This window comes from Choloepus didactylus, assembly GCF_015220235.1.
Source record: "Choloepus didactylus isolate mChoDid1 chromosome 25 unlocalized genomic scaffold, mChoDid1.pri SUPER_25_unloc2, whole genome shotgun sequence".
NCBI classification, from domain to species: Eukaryota; Metazoa; Chordata; class Mammalia; order Pilosa; family Megalonychidae; genus Choloepus; species Choloepus didactylus.
In genome coordinates, this window is record NW_023637607.1 from 2,591,357 (window position 1) to 2,615,165 (window position 23,809).

Consider the following 23,809-nt stretch of genomic DNA (forward strand, 5'->3'; position numbering starts at 1 on the left):
TCCTCTCCCCTCCTCCTTAGTATCAGTGTAGGAAAGGTAGAGAAACAGCAGATGGGTCCTCTCCCACCAGTGACAGAGACCATAAAGTCTCTCACAACAGTGAAACATACCCCAATCATTTGAAGGCCCAGGGGACAAAGGAAAACATTTCAAGGTGAAGGTTATGAGGAACAAAGAGTCTAAGAAAACATGGACAGAGATTGTATTTCCAGCCCAGGGTCTGAAAGCCCTTCCCCCACCTTTGAAGGAGGCAGAGCAGATAGCTATTTCCTTGCCTGGGGGATGGCAGGTGGACTGGGTCAGCTAGGGGAGTCCTCTGCTACACATGAAGCCCCACATTAAACCAGATGTTGGCCAACAAATGGGGGCATAGGAATCCCATATTTACAGCTAACTTATGCAGATGCAGACTGTGCTCAGAGGCAAAGCATCTTTTGAGAATAATTAAGTTATTGACAACTGCCAACTGCTGGACAGTCTGGAAGGTGTGAGGGAATTGAAACACTTCCAGACTGTTAGGACCGCAGGAGCTGGTCTATACAACCCACAAAGAAACTTGGCCCTGTTGTGGTGAAGATACATGGATGACCCAACTGTTAAAGCAGGGCTCTAAAACAAACCCAGGTTTTGCTGGATTGTGAAAAGCAGAGCACCACTTGAAACCAAAATGTATGTTTTACTACACACAGTGAACTTGCTGGGGTGCAGAGTCCCTACTCCAATCCCTGTGACAGTCCACAGTGGGCACCTGATTTTGGGGGAAGACTTTGGGGCAGAGATGACCTGACAAATGACTGGTGAGAGAAACAAAGAACACATAGAGATCAAAGATAACCAACAAGAAAATCATAGGCAAAATTGAGAAAATGAACTCCAGAATCAACAAATCAAGAAAATTAGATGCAAAGACAGCAAAGACAGGAAACATGAAGATATGGCACAGTCAAAGAAACAAACTAACAACTGACTGAGATTCAGGATTTTAAACAAGTAATTAAAGATGTTCAAACAAATATTCTAAATCAAATTAATGAGTTAAAAGAAAAAGTATAAAAAAGATGAAGGATTTAAGGAAGACACAGGATGTCCATACAAGAACTTGAAAGCTTGAAAAATCATGACAGAACTTATGGGAATGGGATGCACAATAGGAGAGATTAAATAAATGGAGACATACAACAGCAGGCTTGAAGAGACAAAAGAGGATTAGTGAACTAGAGGACAGCACATCTGAAATCCTACACACAAAAGAACAGAGAAAAGAATGGAAAAATATGAGCAGGGTCTCAGGGAACTAAATAACAACATGAAGCACACAAATATGCATGTTATAGGTGTCCCAAAAGGAGAAGAGAAGCAAAGGGGACAAAAAGAATCATAACCAATGAAAATTTCCCAACTCTTATGAAAGACATAAAATTACAGGTCCAAGAAGCACAGCATACTCCAAACAGAATTGATCCAAATATACCTATTCCAAGACAGTTACTAATCCTATCATCAAATGTCAAAGACAAAGAGAATTTGGAAAGCATCAAGAGAAAAGTGACCCATCACATAGAAGGGAAACTTGATAAGACCAAGTGCAGATCTCTTAGCAAAACCATGGAGGTGAGAAACATGTGGTATGATATATTCAAGATACTGACAGCAAAAAAATGCCAACCAGGAATCTTATATCCAGCAAAACTGTCTTTCAAAAATGAGGGAGAGTTTATAATATTTTCAGAAAACAGACAAAGAGTTCATAAACAGGAGATCTGTACAGGAAACACTAAAGGGAGTGCTACAGATAGATAGGAAAAGACAGGAGAAATAGATTTGGAGAAGAGTGTAGAAATGAAGATTAACTGTAAGGGTAAAAAAAGGATAAAAAGAAAAAAGTATCTATGATATATAAATCCAAAAGGAAAAAAATGGTTGAAGAAAGTAATGCTTTTACAATAATCACATTAAATATTAATGGATTAAACACTCCAAAAGACATAGATTGGCAGACTGGATTAAATAAAGGATCCATCTATATGCTTTTCATGAGAGACACGCTTAAGACCCAAGGACAAAAACAGGTTGAAAGGGAAAGGTTGGAAAATGATGTTTCAAGCCAACAACCAGAAAAGAGTAGTGGTAGTTATATCAGACACAGTAGGCTTCAGATGTAAAACAATTAAAAGAGACCAAGAAGGACATGATGTGTTAATAAAAGGGACAATCCATCAAGACATAACAATCATAAATATCTGTGCACTGAGCCAGAGTGCCCCAAAATACATGGGGCAAACACTGTCAAAACTGAATGGAGAAGATGCTTCTACAGTAGTAGTTGGATACTTTAATACATCACTCTCATCAGTGTATAGAACATCTAGACAGAAAATCAGTAAGGAAACAGAGATATTGAATAAAGTGATAAAAGAACTAGACAGACATTTACAGAATATTTCACTCAACAACAGCAGGAGATAAATTTTTTCTCAAGTGCTCATGAATCACTCTCCAGGATAGACAACATATTGCTTCACAAAGCAAGGCTCAATAAATTAAAAAGATTGAAATTATAGAAAACACTCTCTCAAATCATAATGGAATGACATTATAAATCAATAACAGGTGCAAAAGCAGAAAATTCACAAATATATGGAGGTTAAACCATATACTTTTCAACAACCCTTGGTTCAAGGAAGGAATTATGAGAAATCAGTAAATATCTCAAGGCAAATGAAAATGAGAACACAACATATCAAAACTTATGAGATGCAGCAAGGGCAGTTCTGAGATGGAAATTTATCACCCTAAATGCCTATATTCAAAAAGAAGAAAGAGCAAAAACTGAGGACATAGTTAAAAAAAAAAACAAAAAAACTAGAGGAACTTGAGAAAGAACAGCAAACTAACCCCAAGGCAAACAGAAGGAAGGAAATTTTAAAAAATTGAGCAGAAATTAATGAAATTGAGAACTTGAAAACAATAGAGAGAATCAACAAAAACAGGAGTTGGGACTTTGAGAAAATCAGTAAAATAGATGGAACATTAGCCAGTCTGACAAAGATAAAAAGAGAGAGGATGCAAATAAATAAAATCAGATATGGGATGGAGAGACATAACCCCTGAGACTATAGAAATAAAGGAGATAATGAGAAGATAGTATGAACAAGCAAGACAACTTAGACAAAATGGACACCTTCCTAGAAAAGCATGAACAACCAATATTGATTTGAGAAAAAATAGATCTCAAACAATCAATCACAAGTAAAGAGATTGAAGCAGTCATCAAAGAACTCCCAAAAAAGGAAAAGTACAGGACCAGATGGCTTCACATGTAAATTCTTCCAAACACTGAAGGAAGAATTAGTAACAATCCTGTTCAAACTCTTCAAAAAATTGAAGAGGAGGGAAAGCTACCTAACTCATTTTATGAAGCCATGACCCTAATACCAAAGCCAGACAAGAAAGGAAAATTACAGATCTCTTTCTTAGACTTCCAAGTTTTCTGTTTGTTTATCTATTTTCTGTTCATTATTGTTGTGAACATAGATGTTAACAGTCTGTAAGAATTATGACTTATCATCTTGGGTTGTACATTTTTCAGTTAACATTCAAAGTCATTTTCTGGTTTAACCTAATCATCATAATTGTATTTAGAGTTGTATGAAAAGATAAAAGACTGCCAACATTATAGAATTTTCAGCCACAGCTTTTACTTCATAAATATTTGCAAATACTAATCCATTGAAAAGAACATTTATTTCTTTGACTACAAAGAAACTGATATTTATGGCAGCATTATTCATAACTTCCAAGAGATAGAAACAATCCAAATGTCCATAGGCTGCTCCTTATTCCTCTCCTGACAAAGTGGATAAACAAATTATGGTATATACATAACATGGAATATTATGCCAGTAGTAAGTAAAATAAAGTCCTGATACACAATGTCAACATGGGTGAACCTTGAGGACATTATGTTGAGTGAAATTAACCAGAAACAAAAGGACAAATACTGTATCATCTCACTAATATGAACTAACTATAATGAGCAAATTCTGAAAGTTCAAATTAAGAACACAAGTTATCAGGAGGTAGAATGACGGTAGAGATTGGACATCTGATGCTGAAAGGAGTACAGCATGTTCAACAGGATTGATTGTAAAGATCCAGAAATGGATACCACAATACTATATGATGATAGCACAATATTGTAAGTGTAATGAACAAAGTTGAGTGTGAGTATTGTTGAAAGAGGAAGGTGAGGGGCATATATGACATCAGAAGGAAAGATAGAGGATAAAACAGGGACTGTATAACTTAGGAAAAACTAGAGTGGACAATGGTGGTGATTATGTGTAGAAATAGAAGAAAGTCTACATGATGGAGAACAAGTGAATGTCAACATTGCAAGATGTTGAAAATGGGATGGTGTGCTGGTTTGAAGCTGTTATGGACCATGGAAGAGCCATGATCTTTTAATCCAAACTTGTTTCATGAAACCTTTTGATTAGGTTGTTTCCATGGAGATGTGACCTGCCCAACTGTGGGTGGGGACTCTGATTATATTATCTCTATGGAGGTGTGAACCCACCCATTCAGGAGGGGTCTTAATTGGGTCACTGGACTCCTTTAAGAGAGGTCATGAAGAGAAGGAGCTCAGAGAAGCTGAGAGAGACATTTTGGAGAGAAGGTAAGATGAAGCCCAGAGTTTGCCTCAGAGAAGCTGAGAGGACTCCAAGATGCTTGGAGAGATGCCCCAGGAGAACCAAGAGAGAGCTGAGAGACAGAAGCTAAGAGAGACAAAAGCCCAGAGACATTTTGGAGAAAGGCATTTTGAAACGCAACCCAAGAGCAAAGGACCAACAGATGCCAGCCACATGCCTTCCCAGCTGACAGAGGTGTTCTGGACACAATTGGCCTTTCTTCAGTAAAGGTATCCTCTTGTTATTGCCTTATTTTACACACTTTTATGGCCATAAATCTGTAAATTTGTAAACTAATAAATGTCCTCTATAAAAGTCAATCCATTTCTGGTATTTTGCATAATAACAGCTTTAGAAAACTGGAACAGATGGTATATGGGAAAAAATACAATCAATGAAAACTAGGGTACATAGTTAACAGTAATGTTGTAATATTCTTCCATTAATTGTAACAAAGGCAATACACCAAAGCTAATATCAACAGAGGGGGATATAAGGGAGGGGTATAGGATTCCTGTTGTTGTTGTTTCTCCTTTTTAATTTAAATTTATTTTATTCTTTTTTCTTTATTTTTCTTTTTCTTTTCCTGTGGAAGAAATGGAATTATTCTCATGTAGATTGTGGTGGTGAAGGCATAATTATGTGATTATACTTGGAGCTATTTTTGGTCACTCAGGATGGATTGCATGATGTGTGAAAAAACTGTTTAGAAATAAACAAAGATACTAGTGCTGGAAAAGATGTGGAGAGAGAGATATACCTATTCACTGTTGTTAGGTAAGTAGAATGTGGTGGGCAGTATGGTGGTTCCACAAGAGGCTAAATATAGGGTTGCCATATGATCCTGCAACCCTTTTATTTGGTATATGCTTGGAAGGACTGAAAGCAGAGACACAAATAGACATTTAAACACTGGTGCTTATGGTGGCAGGATTCACTGTTTGCATCGATGGGTGAATTGCAGGATGAACAGTGGTTTATGCATACAATGGAATATTGAATAGCTGCAAGAGGGAATGAAGTCACAAGGCATGCAACTAGGTGAATGAGCCTTAAGCACGTTATGTTGAGTGAAATAAGCCAGAAATGAAATGACAAATATCATAAGGCCTTACTAATATAGAATTACTATAATGAGCAATGATGAGAATTAAATTCAAATGCATATGTACCAGGGGATACAATGAGGACAGAGATTGGGAAATCAATGATGCAGGAGTGCTGAGTGTTCAATGGGGCTTGTGGTAAAGGTTCATAGATTGTAAGCACTTAACTGTAGTCACATCTATTCCTGAGTTTTGACTGTTAATTAAGAGATTTTTATTTGGTACAGAATTCAGTAAATTCTGAATATATCCTATATGGTCAGTGTATTTAAACAAACTGGTTACATGGAACAAAGAATGGGGAATGAGACCTTGTTATTCTGTACAGGTTAACATGATTATCCAATGCACCCCAGAGTACTCTGGACAGAAAATAATGAATTATTTGCAAAGTCCCCTTGAGGAACTGGGGGAAAATGTGGAAATGTTAAACTTCATCACCTGGGGAATTCCTGGTATCCATGCATGCATTAGGAAATCCCAATTTAATAAGTCAAGCCCTTGATTTGGGGGCTTGTGCTTATGAAACTTATTCCTGCAAAGGAGAAACTAAGCCTACTGATAATTATGCCTGAGAGTCACCCCTAGAGAACCTCTTTTGTTTCTCAGATGTGACCTCTTTCTCTCAGCCAACTCTGCAAATAAAATCACTGCCTTCTCCTGTATGTGGTACATGACTGCCAGGGGTGTAAGTCTCCCTGTCTTCATAGACATCTCAGTGATGAGCCTGGCCCTGGCATCATAGGATAGAGAATGCTGTCTTGACTAAAAAGAGGAAAAGAAATGAAATGAAATAAATTTTCAGTGGCTGAGATATCTCAGATATAGTTGAGAGGTCAATCTGGAGTTATTCTTATGCATTATATAGAGATTCCTTTTTAGTTTCTAGTGTATTAGAATGGATAAAAGTAAATACCTGAATTTGTTGAATGGTAATCCAGAATACTTGATTTTTGGTGGTAATTGTATAACTATATTGCTTTTATCATGTGACTGTGTGATAGTGAAAGCCTGGTGACTGACACTCCCTTTAACCAGTGTATGGGCAGCTGAGTAATAAAATAATGATAGAAATATATGAATAATACAAGTGGGATAAAGGGTATGGGATGGTTTGGGTGTTATTTTTTATTTATTTGTTTATCTTATTTTATTATTTTCTTTATTTTGGAGTAATGAAAATGTTTGAAAATTGATCATGGTGATGAATGAACAACTATGTGATGATACTGTAAGCCACTGTGTGCTTTGGATGGATTATATAGTGTGTGAGTATATCTCAATAAAATTGCATTAAAGAAAGAACAGAACTGATTAACTTAATCACCTGGAATCAGAATGAAATGTCAAACAAAAAATTAAACCATTTTTAACAGTATATGAGCTTGTAACTTTAGTCAGTGTTTTAGTCTGCTAGGCTGCTGAAAGCAGTATACCAGAAATGGGTTGGATTTTAACAATGGGAATTTATTATATTACAAGCTTACAGTTTTGAGGCCCTGAAAATGTCTAAATCAAGGCATCATCAAGACAATACTTTCTTCTTGAAAACCAGCTGACAGTGATCTTGGACTCCTTTGTCACACGGCAAGGCACATGGCAGCATCTACTGGTCTCTCCTCTTCTGGGTTTCCTTGCTGTTTTCTCTCTCTCTCTCTCTCTCTCTCTCTCTCTCCCCCCCCATGTATGTATGTGTGTGTGTGTGTGTGTGTGTGTGTGTGTGTGTGTGTATGTATTATATATTCATATATACATATATAAATCCATCTACAAAGGTCTCAAGTAAGAGAACTAAAACCCACCTTGGGCAATGCCTTAACAGAAGTAACCTAATGAAAAGATCCTACTTACGGTAGGTTTACACCCACAAGAATAGGTTAGCTTTAAGAAGATTATTTTCTGGAATATAAAACACCATAGTCCATCTGTTAAGTGTCTTTGATTATAAAATGGAATTTTCAGTGGAAGTTGATAAATTATTTCAGTTATGGAAATTTTGTTGGAAAATTATGAGGAAAAGAAAATTATATATGTTTAAATATATATATAAAAGAGCTTCAGTTAATCTGCTGAAGAATTATGAATAGAATAAAGACCTTTATAATATGAAAGACCAATTGATACAAAATTTGAAAAAAATGCAAGTACTTTTCTTTAGTTGAGACTTGCATTATAAAAGACTCAGTATTTTTGATACATTGTATCACAAAATTATTTCCAAATTTACAAAGAAACTTGGTAAATTCACAGTCTAAAACTTAACCTTACACTGTAGATATTTTTGAATCTTGCAACAATGGAGTTGTTGCTTTCTAAGACTATCTACTAAAAGGAATCAAAAAAAATTCCTGTATAGCATTTAAAAACTTGTATCCATAGGTTCAATGACTACTGAATTATACAATAGAGATTGCAAATGTTTGTCATTGGATACATATGGTAGAAAACCATTCATTTAACAGTTATACTTGATCATTGGAAATTGCTTTTACTCACTCAAAAATATATCTGATTTTCATTCCACTGCTCTACTTCTAATTTAATCAGTGAATACAAAGATGGTACATTCTATTGGATTATGACTTTAACTGAAGTATTTAAATAATGAGACTCAATTTTAAAACATCTTTTAGAACCTCAAATTCTATAATTCTGCAACTGTGCACTTTCTTACAATCAACTGGAGAATTTCCTTTGACATCTAAATATTTTCTCATGTCTTAAAAAAAGTCTTATAGTACCATACCCTTTCTGTCCTCTTTACAACCAAACTTTTAAACAGTGTTCTATACACAGAAGTTGAATTTCCTCACTGCCAAATCACTCCCAAACCCACTACAAATTGACTCCTCCCCAACACTCTACCAAAATTGCTTATGTTCCATGTCACTAAATCTAAGGAATCTTGTTCAGCATTTATTCAGCCTTTATTTTACTTGATTTGTAGCATCATTTTATGTGGTTGGCTCTCCCTCTCTTGAAACAGGATATTTTTCTAGCTCATAGCAACTTCAGCACCAAGTTGCACTAGAGGCATAGCAGATTTATTCTGTGTTACTTTGAGACACTAAATACTGTAGCTACAGTGAGATGAGTCTTTGTCACAGAAGCACATTTGTCTTCACCTCAAAGCCACATTGTGCCAGTTTGAATGTATTGTGTCCCCCAGATGCCATTATCTTTGTGGTCTTGTGGGACAGATGTTTTGGTGCTGGTTAGATTTGCTTGGAATGTGCCCCACCCAGCTGTGGGTGGTGACTCTGGTGGGATACTCCCATGGAGGTGTGGCCCCACACATTCAGGGTGGGCCTTGATCAGTGGAGCCATATAAATATGCTGACTCAGAGATGGAACTCAGTGCAGCTGTGAGTGACGTTTTGAAGAGGAGCAAGCTTGCTAGAGAGGAGCATCCTGGGAGAAAGCCGTTTTGAAACCAGACCTTTGGAGCAGCCGCCAGCCACATGCCTTCCCAGCTAACAGAGGTTTTCTGGACGCCATTTGCCATCCTCCAGTGAAGGTACCTGATTACTGATGTGTTACCTTGGACACTTCATAGCCTTAAGACTGTAACTGTTTAGCCAAATAAACCCCCTTTTTATAAAAGCCAATCCATCTCTGCTGTTTTGCATTACACAGCATTAGCAAACTAGGACACACATCAAGAGTGTTGCAAGCTCCTCCAGGAAGGAAGAGGCCCTATGGAGGCAAAGAGAACCTGGCTCCAAAGACACCTTCCTGGAAACAGAATTAGCAAACATGTTTCCATTCTGTCACTTGCTCTTTATCCCAAGGGAGCTGAATCACTTGGAGAGTAGAACATAAGAACAATTTATTTAATGAGGAGTGATGAAAAAATTTCCTGAGACTTGAGACACCACATATATATCCCTAGCACCTATAGTTTACTGATGTCTGATGAGGAGAATGTACTTGTGACTCTCAGAGACATAAGTTGGGGTTGACTTCATGATAGGCTCTATCTCCCTGTCATCCTGGTGGCATAGGCTGTGTTCTGCATCCAACATCCAGAGGAAAAAGAGGTTGTACAAACATTTCCTTAAGTGATAAGAGCTGAGCAAGCCACAATGTCCTAGTCAGTGCTGTATGAAAAAGAGAATTTTAAAAAGTGGTGAGGGAAGGAGCAGAGAAAGAGGTAACATGGTAATGTCCCCAACAATTTTGTAAAAAATTTTCTGGATTTTATTTCTCTAGTCATTTGTCTCCTCCAGCTCTCATGGTCCCTCATTCTGGAAGCTAGTGTTCTTCTCAGTGTCAGTAGAAATTGGCATTCCCTCAAGTGCTGTCTTTTCTTAAGATTCTAAAGCCTTCCTTTCCTTTCTAGTATAGAAGTCCTTAAAGTGGGGTCCTCAGAGCTGCAGCACCAGTATCACCTGGGAACTTGTTATAAGGCTCCACCTGCCGACAGACGTTGGGCATGGAGCCCAGCAACCTGTTTTAACAAGCCCTTTCGGTGGTTCTGATGCACACTAGTTTAAGAATCTCTGATCCAGCAAGGTACCTGGTACTCCATCCCCCTCCATCAAGAATTAGTTTCTACTAGATTGCATATGTACATTCTTTTATTCAACAAATATGTATGACATATTCACTCTGTGCCAACTGTTACCTGTATTATCATTGCAATTGCAAATGGACATTTCTCTTTTCTTTCCTAATGGCTGTTTGCAGATTTATAAATCTGTTAACACTAATTAGGTCTAATTTCTTTAAGTTTAATTTCCTTGGTGTTCTAAGCAGGCAGTCATATCAGCAGTTGATAGTGACAGTTTTGTTTTTGATTTTCTAATATTCTTTCTCATTTATTTTTCTTGTCTTTTAGTATTTTTTTTTTTTTGCATTATTGGAAATAATATTAAATAATTATGACAACAGCAGGCAAAGTTCCCTTTCTGCTTTAACTCTTTTTTTTCGGGTTTTTCATTCATAGTCAATGTGAGATTATCCTGTAGATTTCTCATTTTGTATTATATGAGATAATTTTTAGTCTCAACCTTCATTTAATTTCCCATGCTCTTTGAATACAAAGCACTGAGAATACCAGGATAAGTAAAAAATCTTAAATATGATCTTTGAACTTACATGGCTTATGATTCAATGGTGAAGGAGACAGACATTAATCAAATAATTCTGTAAGTGAATGCAAAAATAACTATGATTCATGCAATAAAGAAAAAAATACAGAGTTATATGGAAACACAGACAAAGGGGACCACATTGGAAGGCAGGAGGGGTTAGGGAAGTCTTCTCTGAGGAAGTGATGCTTGATCTGAGAGCTAAAGACAAGAATTACCATGGGAAAACAAAGACCTGAGAAATACTGCAGCAGAGAGGGCAGTACTTGCACAGGCATAGCTGGGGGGAAGAATCAATGTCTTCTTGTTTACATAAGGCAAAAGTGTTAGAGTTCAGAAAGTGAGAGGCTGATATGGTGCTTGATAAGGCCAGGGAGGTTGGCTGGAACCAGCATGTACAGGCCTTTGTGGGTAAGTAGTATTCTTTATCCTGACAGTGGAGAGAAAGCCTTTTAACTAGTGGTTTAAGCTGGGTGATATTGCTGATGTTGGTGATAATTCTTTGTCAACATGATTTCTACCCTTGTTATTAGTATATTCTCTTCCTCTTGATCTAGAAATACAGTTTCCTTGTAAAAAATGTCCATTTCCCATTACTTTCACATTTTAATATTCATAACAGTCTCCACTAATTTATGACATTTCTTTATGTGCCATGAAGTTTCTTTTCTCATATTCTATGAGTATATTTGTGGTTTGTGTGTGTCTGTGTGTTTCATTGGCCTTAATTCCAGACATATGCTCTTGCCTTTATGGCTCAATTCTCTTTGTTTTTATGTTTAATTAATTTATAATTTATCTTTTTTAGTTCTCCTTGTCTTCAACAGCATATGGGGTCAATATTTCAATTTTCCCTTGTCAAAACTAGGAATTTTTTAAGTATAATTTCTATTTGTAAGAGTTGAAAATGACATATTTGTGTTGACTTACTTTCTATTTCTATGATTATGAGTAAGGGTTAACAATTTGTCAAAGTTATCTGACCATTTCTATGTCTCTTTTAAGCCTATGTTGCTCTTTTTTTTTAATGAAAAATACATTAGGTGTATTTTTCCCCACATACCACCTTATTATTAACACCTTGTATTAGTGTCATACATTTGTTGTAATTCATGAAGGAACATTCTTATACTTGTATATGAACCCCATTCCATCATCCACACTGTGGTAGATAGTCTGCTGTGTCATATAGTCCCATATTTTATCTCCTTCCTTTCATTCTAGTAACATACATGACCCAAAACTTCCCCTTTCAAACACATTCATATACATAATTCAGCACTATTACACTCACAATAGTGAGCTACCATCACCACTACCCATTTTCAACCTTTACAATCAACCTAAATAGAATTTCTGTAAAATTAAGCATCAGCTCTCCAATTTCTACCTGCAATCTAACCCCTGGTAACCTACATCCTAGATTCTAACTCTGCGAGCTTGCTTATTATAATTAGTTCATGTCAGTGAAATCACACAATATTTGTCCTTTTGTGACTGGCTTATTTCAGTCAGTATGATGTCCTTCAGATTCATTTATGTTATATGCATCAGGAATTCGTTCCTTTATACAGCTGAATAATATTCCATTGGGGATCTATCCCATTTTATTTATCCTTTCTTTGGTTGGTGGACATTTGGGTTGCTTCTATCTTTTTGTAATTGTGAATAATGCTGCTATGACATCAGTGTGCATAATCTGAGTCCCTGCTTTCAATTCTGGGTATATACCTACTACCAGGATTGCCAGGTCATATGACAATTCTGTTTTTCTTCATGAAGAACTGCCAAACTGTTTTCTACAGCAGCAACACCTTTTACATCCTGACCAGCAATGAATGTGTGCTACTTCTTTCATTGCTTGTGCTTTGAGTGTAAAGTCTAAGAAATCATTGCCTAACATGAGATCCTAAAGATGCTTCCCTACATTTTCTATGTTGCTCTTTTTGATTGGTGTATTCACTGTTTACAATTAAGACACTCTGTAAGTAGACTGAAAATATTTATTTTCCTATGTCAAATTTACATTTTTACAGTAAATAAATTATTTTTAAAACTCTGTTTAGTAAAGTAAAAATGCAAAGAGGAAATTTAACATCCTTAAATGCATTTTTTAGAAAATAGGAAAGATTGAAAATCAATGAGCTATACATCCATCTCAAGAAGTGAGAAAAAGTATAGCATATTAGACCTGAAGAAAGCAAAAGAAAAATAATCACCTTATAGCAGAGATTAATGAAATAAAAAACAAAATGCAAAGGGGAGAAAAAAAAAAAGAAAAAAAATGCAAAGGGGAGGATCATTAAAGAAAAAGATAGTTATTTTGAAAGATTAATGAATTTGATAAATTCTTGGTGAAAAGATCACAAAAGCATTTAAAAATATCAATGAGAATATGAACATCTTTGTACCAATAATTTTGGAAATTTACTTGAACAAATGCCTAGAAAAGCACAGTTTAAAAAACTGGCCCAAGTGAATAGAAAATTTGTATAAACTGCATCTATTTTAAAAGTTGAATCCCTAATTAAAAACATTATGAAGTGCACTTCAGGTCTAGTGTCTTCCCTATGACTGATTCCAAAGATTTAATGAAAAATAACACCAAACATATACAACACCATGCAGATAATATAGAAATTCCCAACACATTTTATAAGACTGGCATTAACCTCAGTACCAAATCTTGTATTAAAAGAAAAAATCACAGATGAATCTCCCTTATAAACATGGAGGCAAAAATTCTTCATTTATGCACCTACCAGGGCACATTTGTGTTTGCTTCTACCCTGTCTGAGGTTTGTAGGTTAGTGTGACTTTGTGTTAAGGGTCTCCATGACCACCCGGATTCAATGATTTGCTAGGAGAACTCATAGCGTCAGTATATCATTGTATTCAGCATTCTGATTTATTACAGGAAGGTATACAAAGTAAAATCAGCAAAGAGGAAAGGGGCATGGAGCAAAGTCCAGAAGAAACCAGGCACAAGCTTCAAAAAGAGTTGTCTCCCAGTGAAGTCACATGGGATGCTCTTAATTTCTCCAGTAATGAGCAGTGACAATGCACATGAAATATGTCCATGGAAGCTTATCAGAGGCTCAGTGCCCAGGCTGGTCACATAGGCACTCTCTGCCTTGCATTTACCAAACTCCCAGACTCCCAGAAGGAAAGCAAGTATTCAGCATAAACCACGTTGTTTGCAGTTTAGACACAGTGAGCCACTCTTACACAGGGAGGTGGGAACACTCCTGAAATCCAAATTTCTGGATGCCTCCCAGGGACCGATCTTGCAAGCAGGATTTTCTGAGGGTAGCAGTCTCAGGCCTGCTATTTTAACTCTTCTGCACAGCTTCCAAATCTGAGAATTGTCACCTCACTGCAGTCTTTGAAGTCTGACTCTTTTCTCCTTCACTTTTTTTCTATCCTATACTGTTTGGCATTCTGTGAAAATGCTGCTTCTTAACTTTTTATTTTGACATAACCTCAGATAGATAGAAAAGTTGCAAAAACAGTACAAAGAATTTCTATGTTTATCCTTCACTGGGATTCCCTAATGCTGACATTTTACATTTACTTTTCTTTCCTTAACCACCATTCTCCTTCCTCTTCCCTGTCCTTCTCCTCTTCTTCCTCCTTCTTTTTCTTCTCCACCCCCATTCTCTTATGCACTCTCATGTGCTCATTCATGTGTGTGTTTTTGTGTATAATTTTTTGAACAATTTGAAACTGCATTGCATTGCAGATACAGTTCCCCTTTACCTCTAAATTTTAAATACTTCCTTAAAAGGATACTGTATTATATAACCATAGTATAATTAACAAATTAAGGAAATTAACCCTGATACTGCTGTTATCAAATGTACAAAGTTCATTCACATTTCGACAATTATCCCAATAATGTCATTTATGGGGAACAAATCCCAGTTATACATTACATTTGATTAACAAATCTCTTTAGCCTTCTTTGATCTGGAAAATTTCCTTGGCTTTCTTTATCTTTTATGGCATTAACATTTTTTGAAAGGCTTAGGTCAGATATTGTGTAAAATATCCATCAATTTGGGTTCATCTGATGTTCCCTAATCTTCAGATTGAGGTCATGCATTTTGAGCAGAACTTCCACAAAAGTGATGTGTCCTTTTCAGTGCATATTATAAGTAGGAGAAGATGTGGATTTGCCTCATTTTTTATACTATTTTAAAATTATTTTTTTACTTTATCAAAAAATTAAAAATTTAAACAAAATAGGGAATAAATAAAACAAATGACCTAATGTAACTGCACTGCTTCCAACATGTCCCTACCCAACCCCAGGAAAATTAACAAACCATAACAAAACAAAGGAATAAGAATAACAAATAACTTTAATAACTACATTGCTTCCAACATGTTCCTACCATACCCAAGAAAATTCACAAACCATAATCATTCCTGAGCATTCCCAGAACATTAAGATTACCCTCAATAACTTATCTGCTATTATTAGATTATCATTTCCCTTTCATTAGTTGCTATGTCTAGGTCCCCTACATTCTACAATATAAAACATTTTTATACATTTTTTTTTTTTTACATTTTCCACAGAGTTTACATTAGTGGTAAAATACAATATCTCTCTTTTTCTATCTGGCTTATTTAACTCAGAATTATTATGTCTTCAAGTTTCCTCCATGTTGTCATGTTTCACCACCTTGTTCTTTCTTACTGCCATGTAGTATTCCATTGTATGTATATACCACATGTTTATCCATTCATCTGTTGAAGGACATTTAGGTTGTTTCTATTTCTTGGCAATTGTTAATAGTGCTGCTATGAACATTGGTGTGAAAATATCTGTTCATGTCACTGCTTTGAGATCTTCTGAGTATATACTGGGAACTGAAATTACTGGATCAAAGGGTGACTCTATATCTACTTTTCTCAAGAACTGCCAGACTGTCCTCTAGAATGGCTGTACCATTATACAGTCCCACCAACAGTGATTAAGAGTTCTAATTTCTCCACATGATCTCCAGAATTTGTAGTTTCCTGTTTGTTAATGGCAGCCATTCTAATTGGTGTGAGATGATGTCTTATTGTGGTCTTAATTTACATCTCCCTAATAGCTAGTGAAGATGAACATTTTTTCATGTGTTTTTTAGTCATATGTATTTCCTCTTCAGAGAAATGTCTTTTACATATCTTTTGCTCATTTTATAACTGGGCTGTTGTACTACTGTTGAGTTTTAGGATTTTGTTATATATGCAAGATATCGGTCTTTTGTCAGATACATGGTTTCCAAATATTTTTCCCATTGAGTTGGCTGCCTCTTCACCTTTTTGACAAACTTCTTTGAGGTACAGAAGCTTTTAATTTTCAGAATGTCCCATTTATCCATTTTTCTTTCATTGCTTGTGCTTTGAATGTAAGGCCTGAGGAGTGACTTCCTAATACAAGGTCTTGAAGTTATTTCCCTATATTGTCTTCTAGGATTTTTATGGTGCTGTCTCTTATATTGAGGTCTTTGATCCATTTTGAGTTAATTTTTGTGTAGGGTGTGAGGTAGGGGTTCTCATTTATTCTTTTGGATATGTATCCAGCTCTCCCAGCCCCATTTGTTGAATAGACTGTTATGCCTCAGTTCAGTTGTTTTGGGGGCCTTATCAAAAATCTGTCAGCCAGAGATCTTGGGGTCTATCTCTGAATTCTCAATTTGATTCCATTGATCAGTATGTCTATCTTTGTGCCAGTACCATGCTGTTTTGACTAATGTGGCTTTATAGTAAGCTTCAAATTCAGGAAGTGTAAATCCTCCCACTTCATTTTCTTTTTTAGGATGTTTTTAGCAATTCAAATCATCTTTCCTTTCCATATAAATTTGATAACTAGCTTTTCCAAGTTTGCAAAGTAGGTTGTTGGAATTTTGATTGGAATTGCATTCAATCTGTAGATCAGCTTGAGTAAGAATTGGCATCTTAATGACATTTAGCCTTCCTGTCAATGAACATGGAATATTTTTCCAACTTTTTAGGTCCCCTTCTCTTTCTTTTAGTAAAGTTATGTAATTTTCTATGTATATGTCTTTTACATCCTTGGATAAGTTTATTCCTAAGTGCTTGATTTTTCTTGTTGCTATTAAGAATAGAATCTTTTCTTGAGTGTCTCTTCAGTTAGGTCATTTCTAGTATATAGGAACATTACTGACTTATCTGCATTAATCTTGTATCCCACTACTTTGCTAAATTTGTTTCCTCAAGTAACTGTGTCATCAATTTCTCAGGGTTTTCCAAATATAAGATCATATCATCTGCAAATAATGACAGTTTTACTTCTTCCTTTCCAATTTGGATGCCTTTTATTTCTTTGTCTTGCCAGATTGCTCTGGCAAACACTTCTAGTACAATGGTGAATAACAGTGATGACAGTGCATCCTCTTCACATTCCTCATCTTAGAGGGAAGGCTTTCAGTCTCTCACCACTGAGTACTAAGCTGGCTGTGGGTTTCTCAAATATGCCCTTTATCATATTGAGGGTTTCCTTCAATTATGACCTTTTAAAGTGTTTTTATCAAAAAAGGATGCTGGATTTTGTTGAATGCTTTTTCAGCATCTATTGAGTTGATCATTTGATTTTTCCCTTTTGAGTTGTTTATGTGTTGTATTACACTGACTGACTTTCTTATGTTGAACCCTCCTTGCATGCCTGGAATGAACCCCACTTGGTCATGGTGTGTGATTTTTTAAATATGTCTCTGGATTCAATTTGTATGTATTTTGTTGAGAATTTTTGCATCTGTATTCATGAGGGAGATTGGCCTGTAGTTTTCCTTTCATGTAGCATTTTTTACCTGGTTTTGGTATTAGAGTGATGTTAGCGTCATAAAATGAGTAAGGTTATGTTCCATTTTCTTCAATTTTTTAACAAGTTCAAGTAAGATTTGTGTCAGTTCTTTCTGGAAATTTTGGTAGAATTCCCCTGTGAAACCACATGGTCCTGGGCATATATTTGTGGGAATATTTTTGATGACTGATTGGATCTCTTTGCTTGTTATTTGTTTGTTGAGGTCTTGTATTTATTCTCTGGACAGTCTATATTGTTCATGTGTTTCTAAGGATTTGTCTATTTCCTCTTCATTTTCTAGTTTGTTGGCATACAGTTGTCCATAGTATCCTCTTATGATTTTTTAAGTTTCTTTGGGATCCACAGTAATGTTCCCTCTCTTATTTATTTATTATTTTGTTTATTTGTGGTCTTCTCTTTTTTACTTTGTCAGTCAACCTAAGGTCTTATCAATCTTGTTGATCTTCTCAAAGAGCCAACTTTTGGTTTTATTTATTCTCTCTACTCTTTTTTTTTCTCTATGTCACTTATTTCTGCTTCAATCCTTGTTACTTCTTTTCCTCTACTTGGTTTAGGATTAGTTCACTGTTCATATTCTAGCCTCTTCAGTTGTTCCATTAATTCTTTGGTTTTAGCTCTTTCTTCCTTTTTAATGTATGCGTTTAGAGCTATAAATTTCCCCAATACTGCCTTCACTATAGCCCATATGTTGTGCTCTCATTTTCATTTATCTCTAGATATTTAGCTATTTCTCTTGCTATTATTTCTTTAACCCACTGATAGTTTAAGAGTGTGTTGTTTAATCTCCTGATATTTGTGAATGTTCTAAATTATTGGTGGTTATTGACTTCTAGTTGTATTCCATTGTGATCAGAGAATATGCTTTGAATAATTTTGATCTTTTTAAATTTATCAAGGCTTGTTTTATGGCCCAGCATATGATCTATTCTGGAGAAATTTCTGTGGACACTAGAGAAAAAGGTGTATCCTGGTGATTTGGTATGTAATGTTCTGTATATGTCTGTTAAGTCAAATTCATTTATCACATTGTTTAGGTTTTCAGTTTCTTTATTGGTCTTCTGTCTGGCTGTTCTATCTATAGGAGAGAGTGATGCATGGAAGTCTCCCACAATTACTGTGGAAACATCTATTGCTTCCTTCAGTTTTGCCCATGCTTGTCTCATGTTCTTTGTGGCGCCTTGATTGGGTGCATAGACATTTATGATTGTTATTTCTTCTTGTTGAATTGTCCCTTTTATTAGGATATAGTGTCCTTTCTCTCTTATGACATGATTGCATTTAAAGTCTATTTTATCTGAGATTAATATTGCTACTCCTGCTTTTTTTGGCTGGAGCTGGCATGGAATATTTTTCTCCATCGTTTCACTTTCAATTTCTTTGTATCTCTGGATCTAAGATGGGTCTCTTGTAGGCAACATATTGATGGTTCATATTTTTAATCCATTCTGTCAATCTATGTCTTTTATTGGGGAGTTTAATCTATTCACATTCAATGTTATTAGTGTAACAGCAGTTCTTGAATCAGCCATCATATCCTTTGCTTTTTATTTGTCAGATATATTTTTTTTCTCTCTCTCTATTTCCTTTAATGTACGCTTACTAAAATTCTTCAGTTCTGTGCCCTTCTCCAGACCTCTCTCTCATTTCTTTTTTTTCTCAGCCAGTAGGCCTCCCTTTAGTGTTTCCTGTATGGCAGGACTATTTTATAGCAAATTCTCTCAGCCTCTGTTTGTCTGTGAAAATTTTAAGCTCTCCTTCAAATTTGAAGGAGAGCTTTTCTGGATAAAGAATTCTTGGTTGTCAATTATTCTCTTTCAGAATTTTAAATATGTCATGCCACTGCCTTCTTACCTCCATCATGGCAGCTGAGTAGTCACTGCTTAGTCTTATTTCCCTTGTATGTATTTCTTCTCTCTTACTGCTTTCAAAACTTGCCCCTTCTCTTCAGCATTTGACAATCTGATCAGAATATGTCTCAGAGTTGGTTTATTTGGATTTTTTCAGTTTGGAGTTTGTTGGGCATCTATGATTTGCATATTTATGTCATTTAGAAGGGTTGGGAAGTTTTCTCCAACAATGTCTTTGTATACTCTTCCTAGTCCTTTACTCTTCTCTTCCCCTTCCGGGCACCAATGATATTTATATTTGTGCACTTCATGTTGTTGATCATATCCCTGAGATCCATTTCAATTTTTTTTATTTTTTTCACCATTTGTTCTTTTGTGCTTTCACTTTCCAAAACACTTTCTTCAAGTTTGCTTTTTCATTCCTCTACTTCATATAATCTGCTGCTATGTGTTTCAAGAATCTTTTTAATTTGATCAAAATTTCTTTCATTTCCATAAGATCCTCTATTTTTTAATTTCCTCTTTTAAATTATTCTTTATGCCCTTCTAGGGTCTTGTTGATGTCCTTTATATCCTGAGCCATGGTATTGTTGTTTGTGATTACTTCTTTGATTAATTGCTCCAAGTTCTGTGCCTCCTCTCTTTTTTAAATTTGGGCATTTGGGTTATCCATATCTTCTGGTTTCTTAATATGCTTTATAATTTCCGTTGTTTTTGGCCTCTTGGTATTTGCTTATCTTGATAGGGTTCTTTTAGGATATGCAGGCTTATTTAAACAATTATGTATAATTTGGCAGAACTACAGCTTTATGCAGTGTAATTTCCCTGACCTACCAGCAGATGGTGCTCACAGGCCACCTCTTACCCATGATCCAGTTCTCCCCAAATTCATTTATGCAGTGAGTGGGTGTCTAAACCATTTGGATGTCCAATCAGTACAGCAATCTTCCATGTACAGTGGGGACTGCCAGCCCTGTGGGTGGGGGTTGTGCACGGTGCAGTTTGGTAGGGAAGATGGCTTTAAGACCCAGTACTCCTAGCCATTCCTGGTGCTGCCACTTGAATGCCTTGGGGCTGCAGCATGCATCTAACCCTTCAGCTCAGATTCCCTACAGTTCCTTTCTCCCATGGGCCCACAAGTCCTTAGGGTTGATGTATGGCCTCTGGCACTACTGTGTGGCACCCCTGCCTCTAGGCTGTGCACCCCACAGGCCTCTGCAGAGTAGTTGTGCTGTCACAATCCAGCTGAATCACAGGTTCCCTTGAGGAAGCTCTCTGCCACAGTGCTGTGAAGGGATGTCTCCCAGTACACTGCAAAGATGGCTGCATGGGATGTAGAAACTACCCACTTATGTGATCATCCACCTGCTGCAGTGGCTTGTTCTTGGCCCAGAGACTCTTAGCTGCCAGTGTGCAAAGGGCTACTACCCACACCAGAAACTGAGGCAGGTGCCTGGTTCATAGAAGGCACTTCCCTCCATGTTCAACTGAGGCTTCTGTTGCTGACTCCCCAGCCACTTTCTGGGTCTTACTTGAACCCACATCTGAACACAGTCTCTCACTTTCTCCCACCACAGCATGACTCCAGCTGCTGTTTCTCCAGCAACTCTCCAGATGAAATGCTCAACATGACTCCAAATGCAGTCTCTCTGTTTCTCTTAAGTGCACAGTCACTGTGGATATAGAAGTTCCTTCCCAGCTTGTGGAACCCTGGAACTACTATTCTGGAGAACTTTCTGTCTTTTATCTAGTGTTTTTCATGGAGGAGAATTTTGCTCTGTCTCTCCTAATCCACCATCTTTCTGCCTCATTATTGTAGCTCCATGACTCTCTGACAGTGCTGTTATAAAATGGGTGGTTAAGATAGGCAGCTTGGATTAGACTCCATATTCTAGTATTTCACCAAATTTATGAGTGAAGGGAGATCTGACTCTTAGACAAAATGACTGACACCATAAATAACTTGAGTGGAAATCATGGTTGGCCTTTCAATTTATAGAGGATGCCCCTTTGCTGTTAATTGATATTTTTCTTGTTTCTTTCTTCATAGATATATCAGCTACATGGAAACAGGAAACCAAACAAGAGTTTTAGAGTTTATCCTCCTTGGGCTCTCTGATGATACAGAATTTCAGCCACTCATATTTGGACTGTTTCTATCTATGTACCTGGTCACCATTCTGGGAAATCTGCTCATCATCATGGCCATCAGCTCTGACACCCACCTCCATACCCCCATGTATTTCTTTCTCTCCAACCTGTCCTTGGTTGACATCTGTTTCAGTACCACTATAGTCCCCCAGATGCTAAATAACATCCAGACAGGGAACAAAGTCATCCCTTACATGGACTGCCTCACTCAGGTATATTTCTCTATGTGTTTTCCTATCCTGGATACTCTACTTCTCACTGTGATGGCCTTTGACCGGTTTGTGGCCATCTGTCACCCCTTACACTACATGGTCATCATGAACCCCCACCTCTGTGGCCTCTTGGTTTTTATTACCTGGTTTATTGGTGTCATGATATCCCTCCTCCATATTTCTCTGATGATAGAGCTGATCTTCTGTAAAGCTCTTGTAATTCCATATTTCTTCTGTGAACTGACACAGATTCTCAAGTTGGCCTGCTCTGATACCTTCCTGAATAGCACACTGATATATTTTATGACAGCTGTGCTGGGTGTTTTTCCCCTCACTGGTATCCTTTTCTCTTACTCACAGATTGTTTTGTCCATAAGGAAGATGTCCTCATCTAGTGGAAAGCAAAAGGCATTTTCTACCTGTGGGTCTCATCTCTCAGTTGTTTCTTTATTTTATGGGACAGGTGTTGGAGTCTATTTCACTTCTGCAGTGACTCATTCCCCCAAGAAAGTCTCAATAGCCTCAGTAATGTACTCCGTGGTTACTCCCATGCTGAACCCCTTCATATACAGCCTGAGGAACAAGGATATGAAGGGGGCTTTGGGAAGAATCCTTAGCAGAGCAGCCTCTTAACCTGTGATGGATCCATTGGCCCAGGAATAAGAAGTTTTATGGGTATCAATGGCAAAAACAATTTGATTCTGAAGTTCATATTCTTAGATCTCACAGACCATTTAGGAATTTGCTTTCTCCTAGCTATTATATAATTTTGAACAATTAATATCCCAATAATTTTTTGATGACATGTCTTCTCTATCTTCTGACCAATAATGATGTCCTTGGTCAGCTTCCACATTGGTGAGTTCTAAATTTGGATTTGAAACTTTATTATCTCAAGTGTTCGTATAAAGTTCTTAAGCTATTGACATTGTTTACCTTGATTTACTTCTATGTGTTTGCATGTGGATTTGTGTTGTTTATGTATATGGATCAACAATGTTTTTTTACTGGATAAAGTATGATTAAAATACATGTAATAGGGAGGCGGGGCAAGATGGCGGACTGGTGAGCTGTATGTTTTAGTTACTCCTCCAGGAAAGTAGGTAGAAAGCCAGGAACTGTGTGGACTGGACACCACAGAGCAATCTGACTTTGGGCATACTTCATACAACACTCATGAAAATGTGGAACTGCTGAGATCAGCGAAATCTGTAAGTTTTTGTGGCCAGGGGACCCGCACCCCTCCCTGCCAGGCTCAGTCCCGTGGGAGGAGGGGCTGTCAGCTCCGGGAAGGAGAAGGGAGAACTGCAGTGGCAGCTCTTATCAGAAACTCATTCTACTGATACAAACTCCAGATAGACTGAGACCAGAAACCAGAGAATCTGAGAGCAGCCAGCCCAGCAGAGAGGAGACAGGCATAGAAAAGAAACAGCACGAAAAACTCCAAAATAAAAGCGGAGGATTTTTGGAATTCTGGTGAACATAGAAAGGGGAAGGGCCGAGCTCAGGCCCTGAGGCTCATATGCAAATCCCGAAGAAAAGCTGATCTCTCTGCCCTGTGGACCTCTCCTTAAAGGCCCTAATTGCTTTGTCTCTTAGCATTTCAATAACCCATTAGATCTGTGAGGAGGGCCCTTTTTTTTTTTTTTTAATCCTTTTTTCTTTTTCTAAAACAATTACTCTAAGAAGCCCAATACAGAAAGCTTCAAAGACTTGAAATTTGGGCAGGTCAAGACAAGAGCAGAACTAAGAGAGCTCTGAGACAAAAGGCAATAATCCAGTGGCTGAGAAAATTCACTAAACACCACAACTTCCCAAGAAAAGGGGGGTGTGCGCTCATAGCCATCATCCTGGTGGACACGAAACAC

At 36.9% G+C, this 23,809-nt stretch overlaps 1 protein-coding gene across 1 annotated transcript; it reads left to right on the top strand.

Moving 5' to 3' along the window:
• Positions 1-21,641: 21,641 nt before the first annotated feature.
• On the top strand, positions 21,642-22,642 carry LOC119525579 (olfactory receptor 7D2-like). The gene has a single exon (XM_037824342.1). The coding sequence runs from the start codon at positions 21,642-21,644 to the stop codon at positions 22,572-22,574; it is 933 nt and encodes a 310-aa protein (XP_037680270.1). The 3' UTR covers positions 22,575-22,642.
• The last annotated feature ends 1,167 nt before the right edge of the window (positions 22,643-23,809 follow it).

What these genes read in the sequence shown, in the direction of transcription:
- LOC119525579 (XM_037824342.1), top strand. Translation starts at nt 21,642, where the DNA reads ATGGAAACAGGAAACCAAACAAGAGTTTTAGAGTTTATCCTCCTTGGG.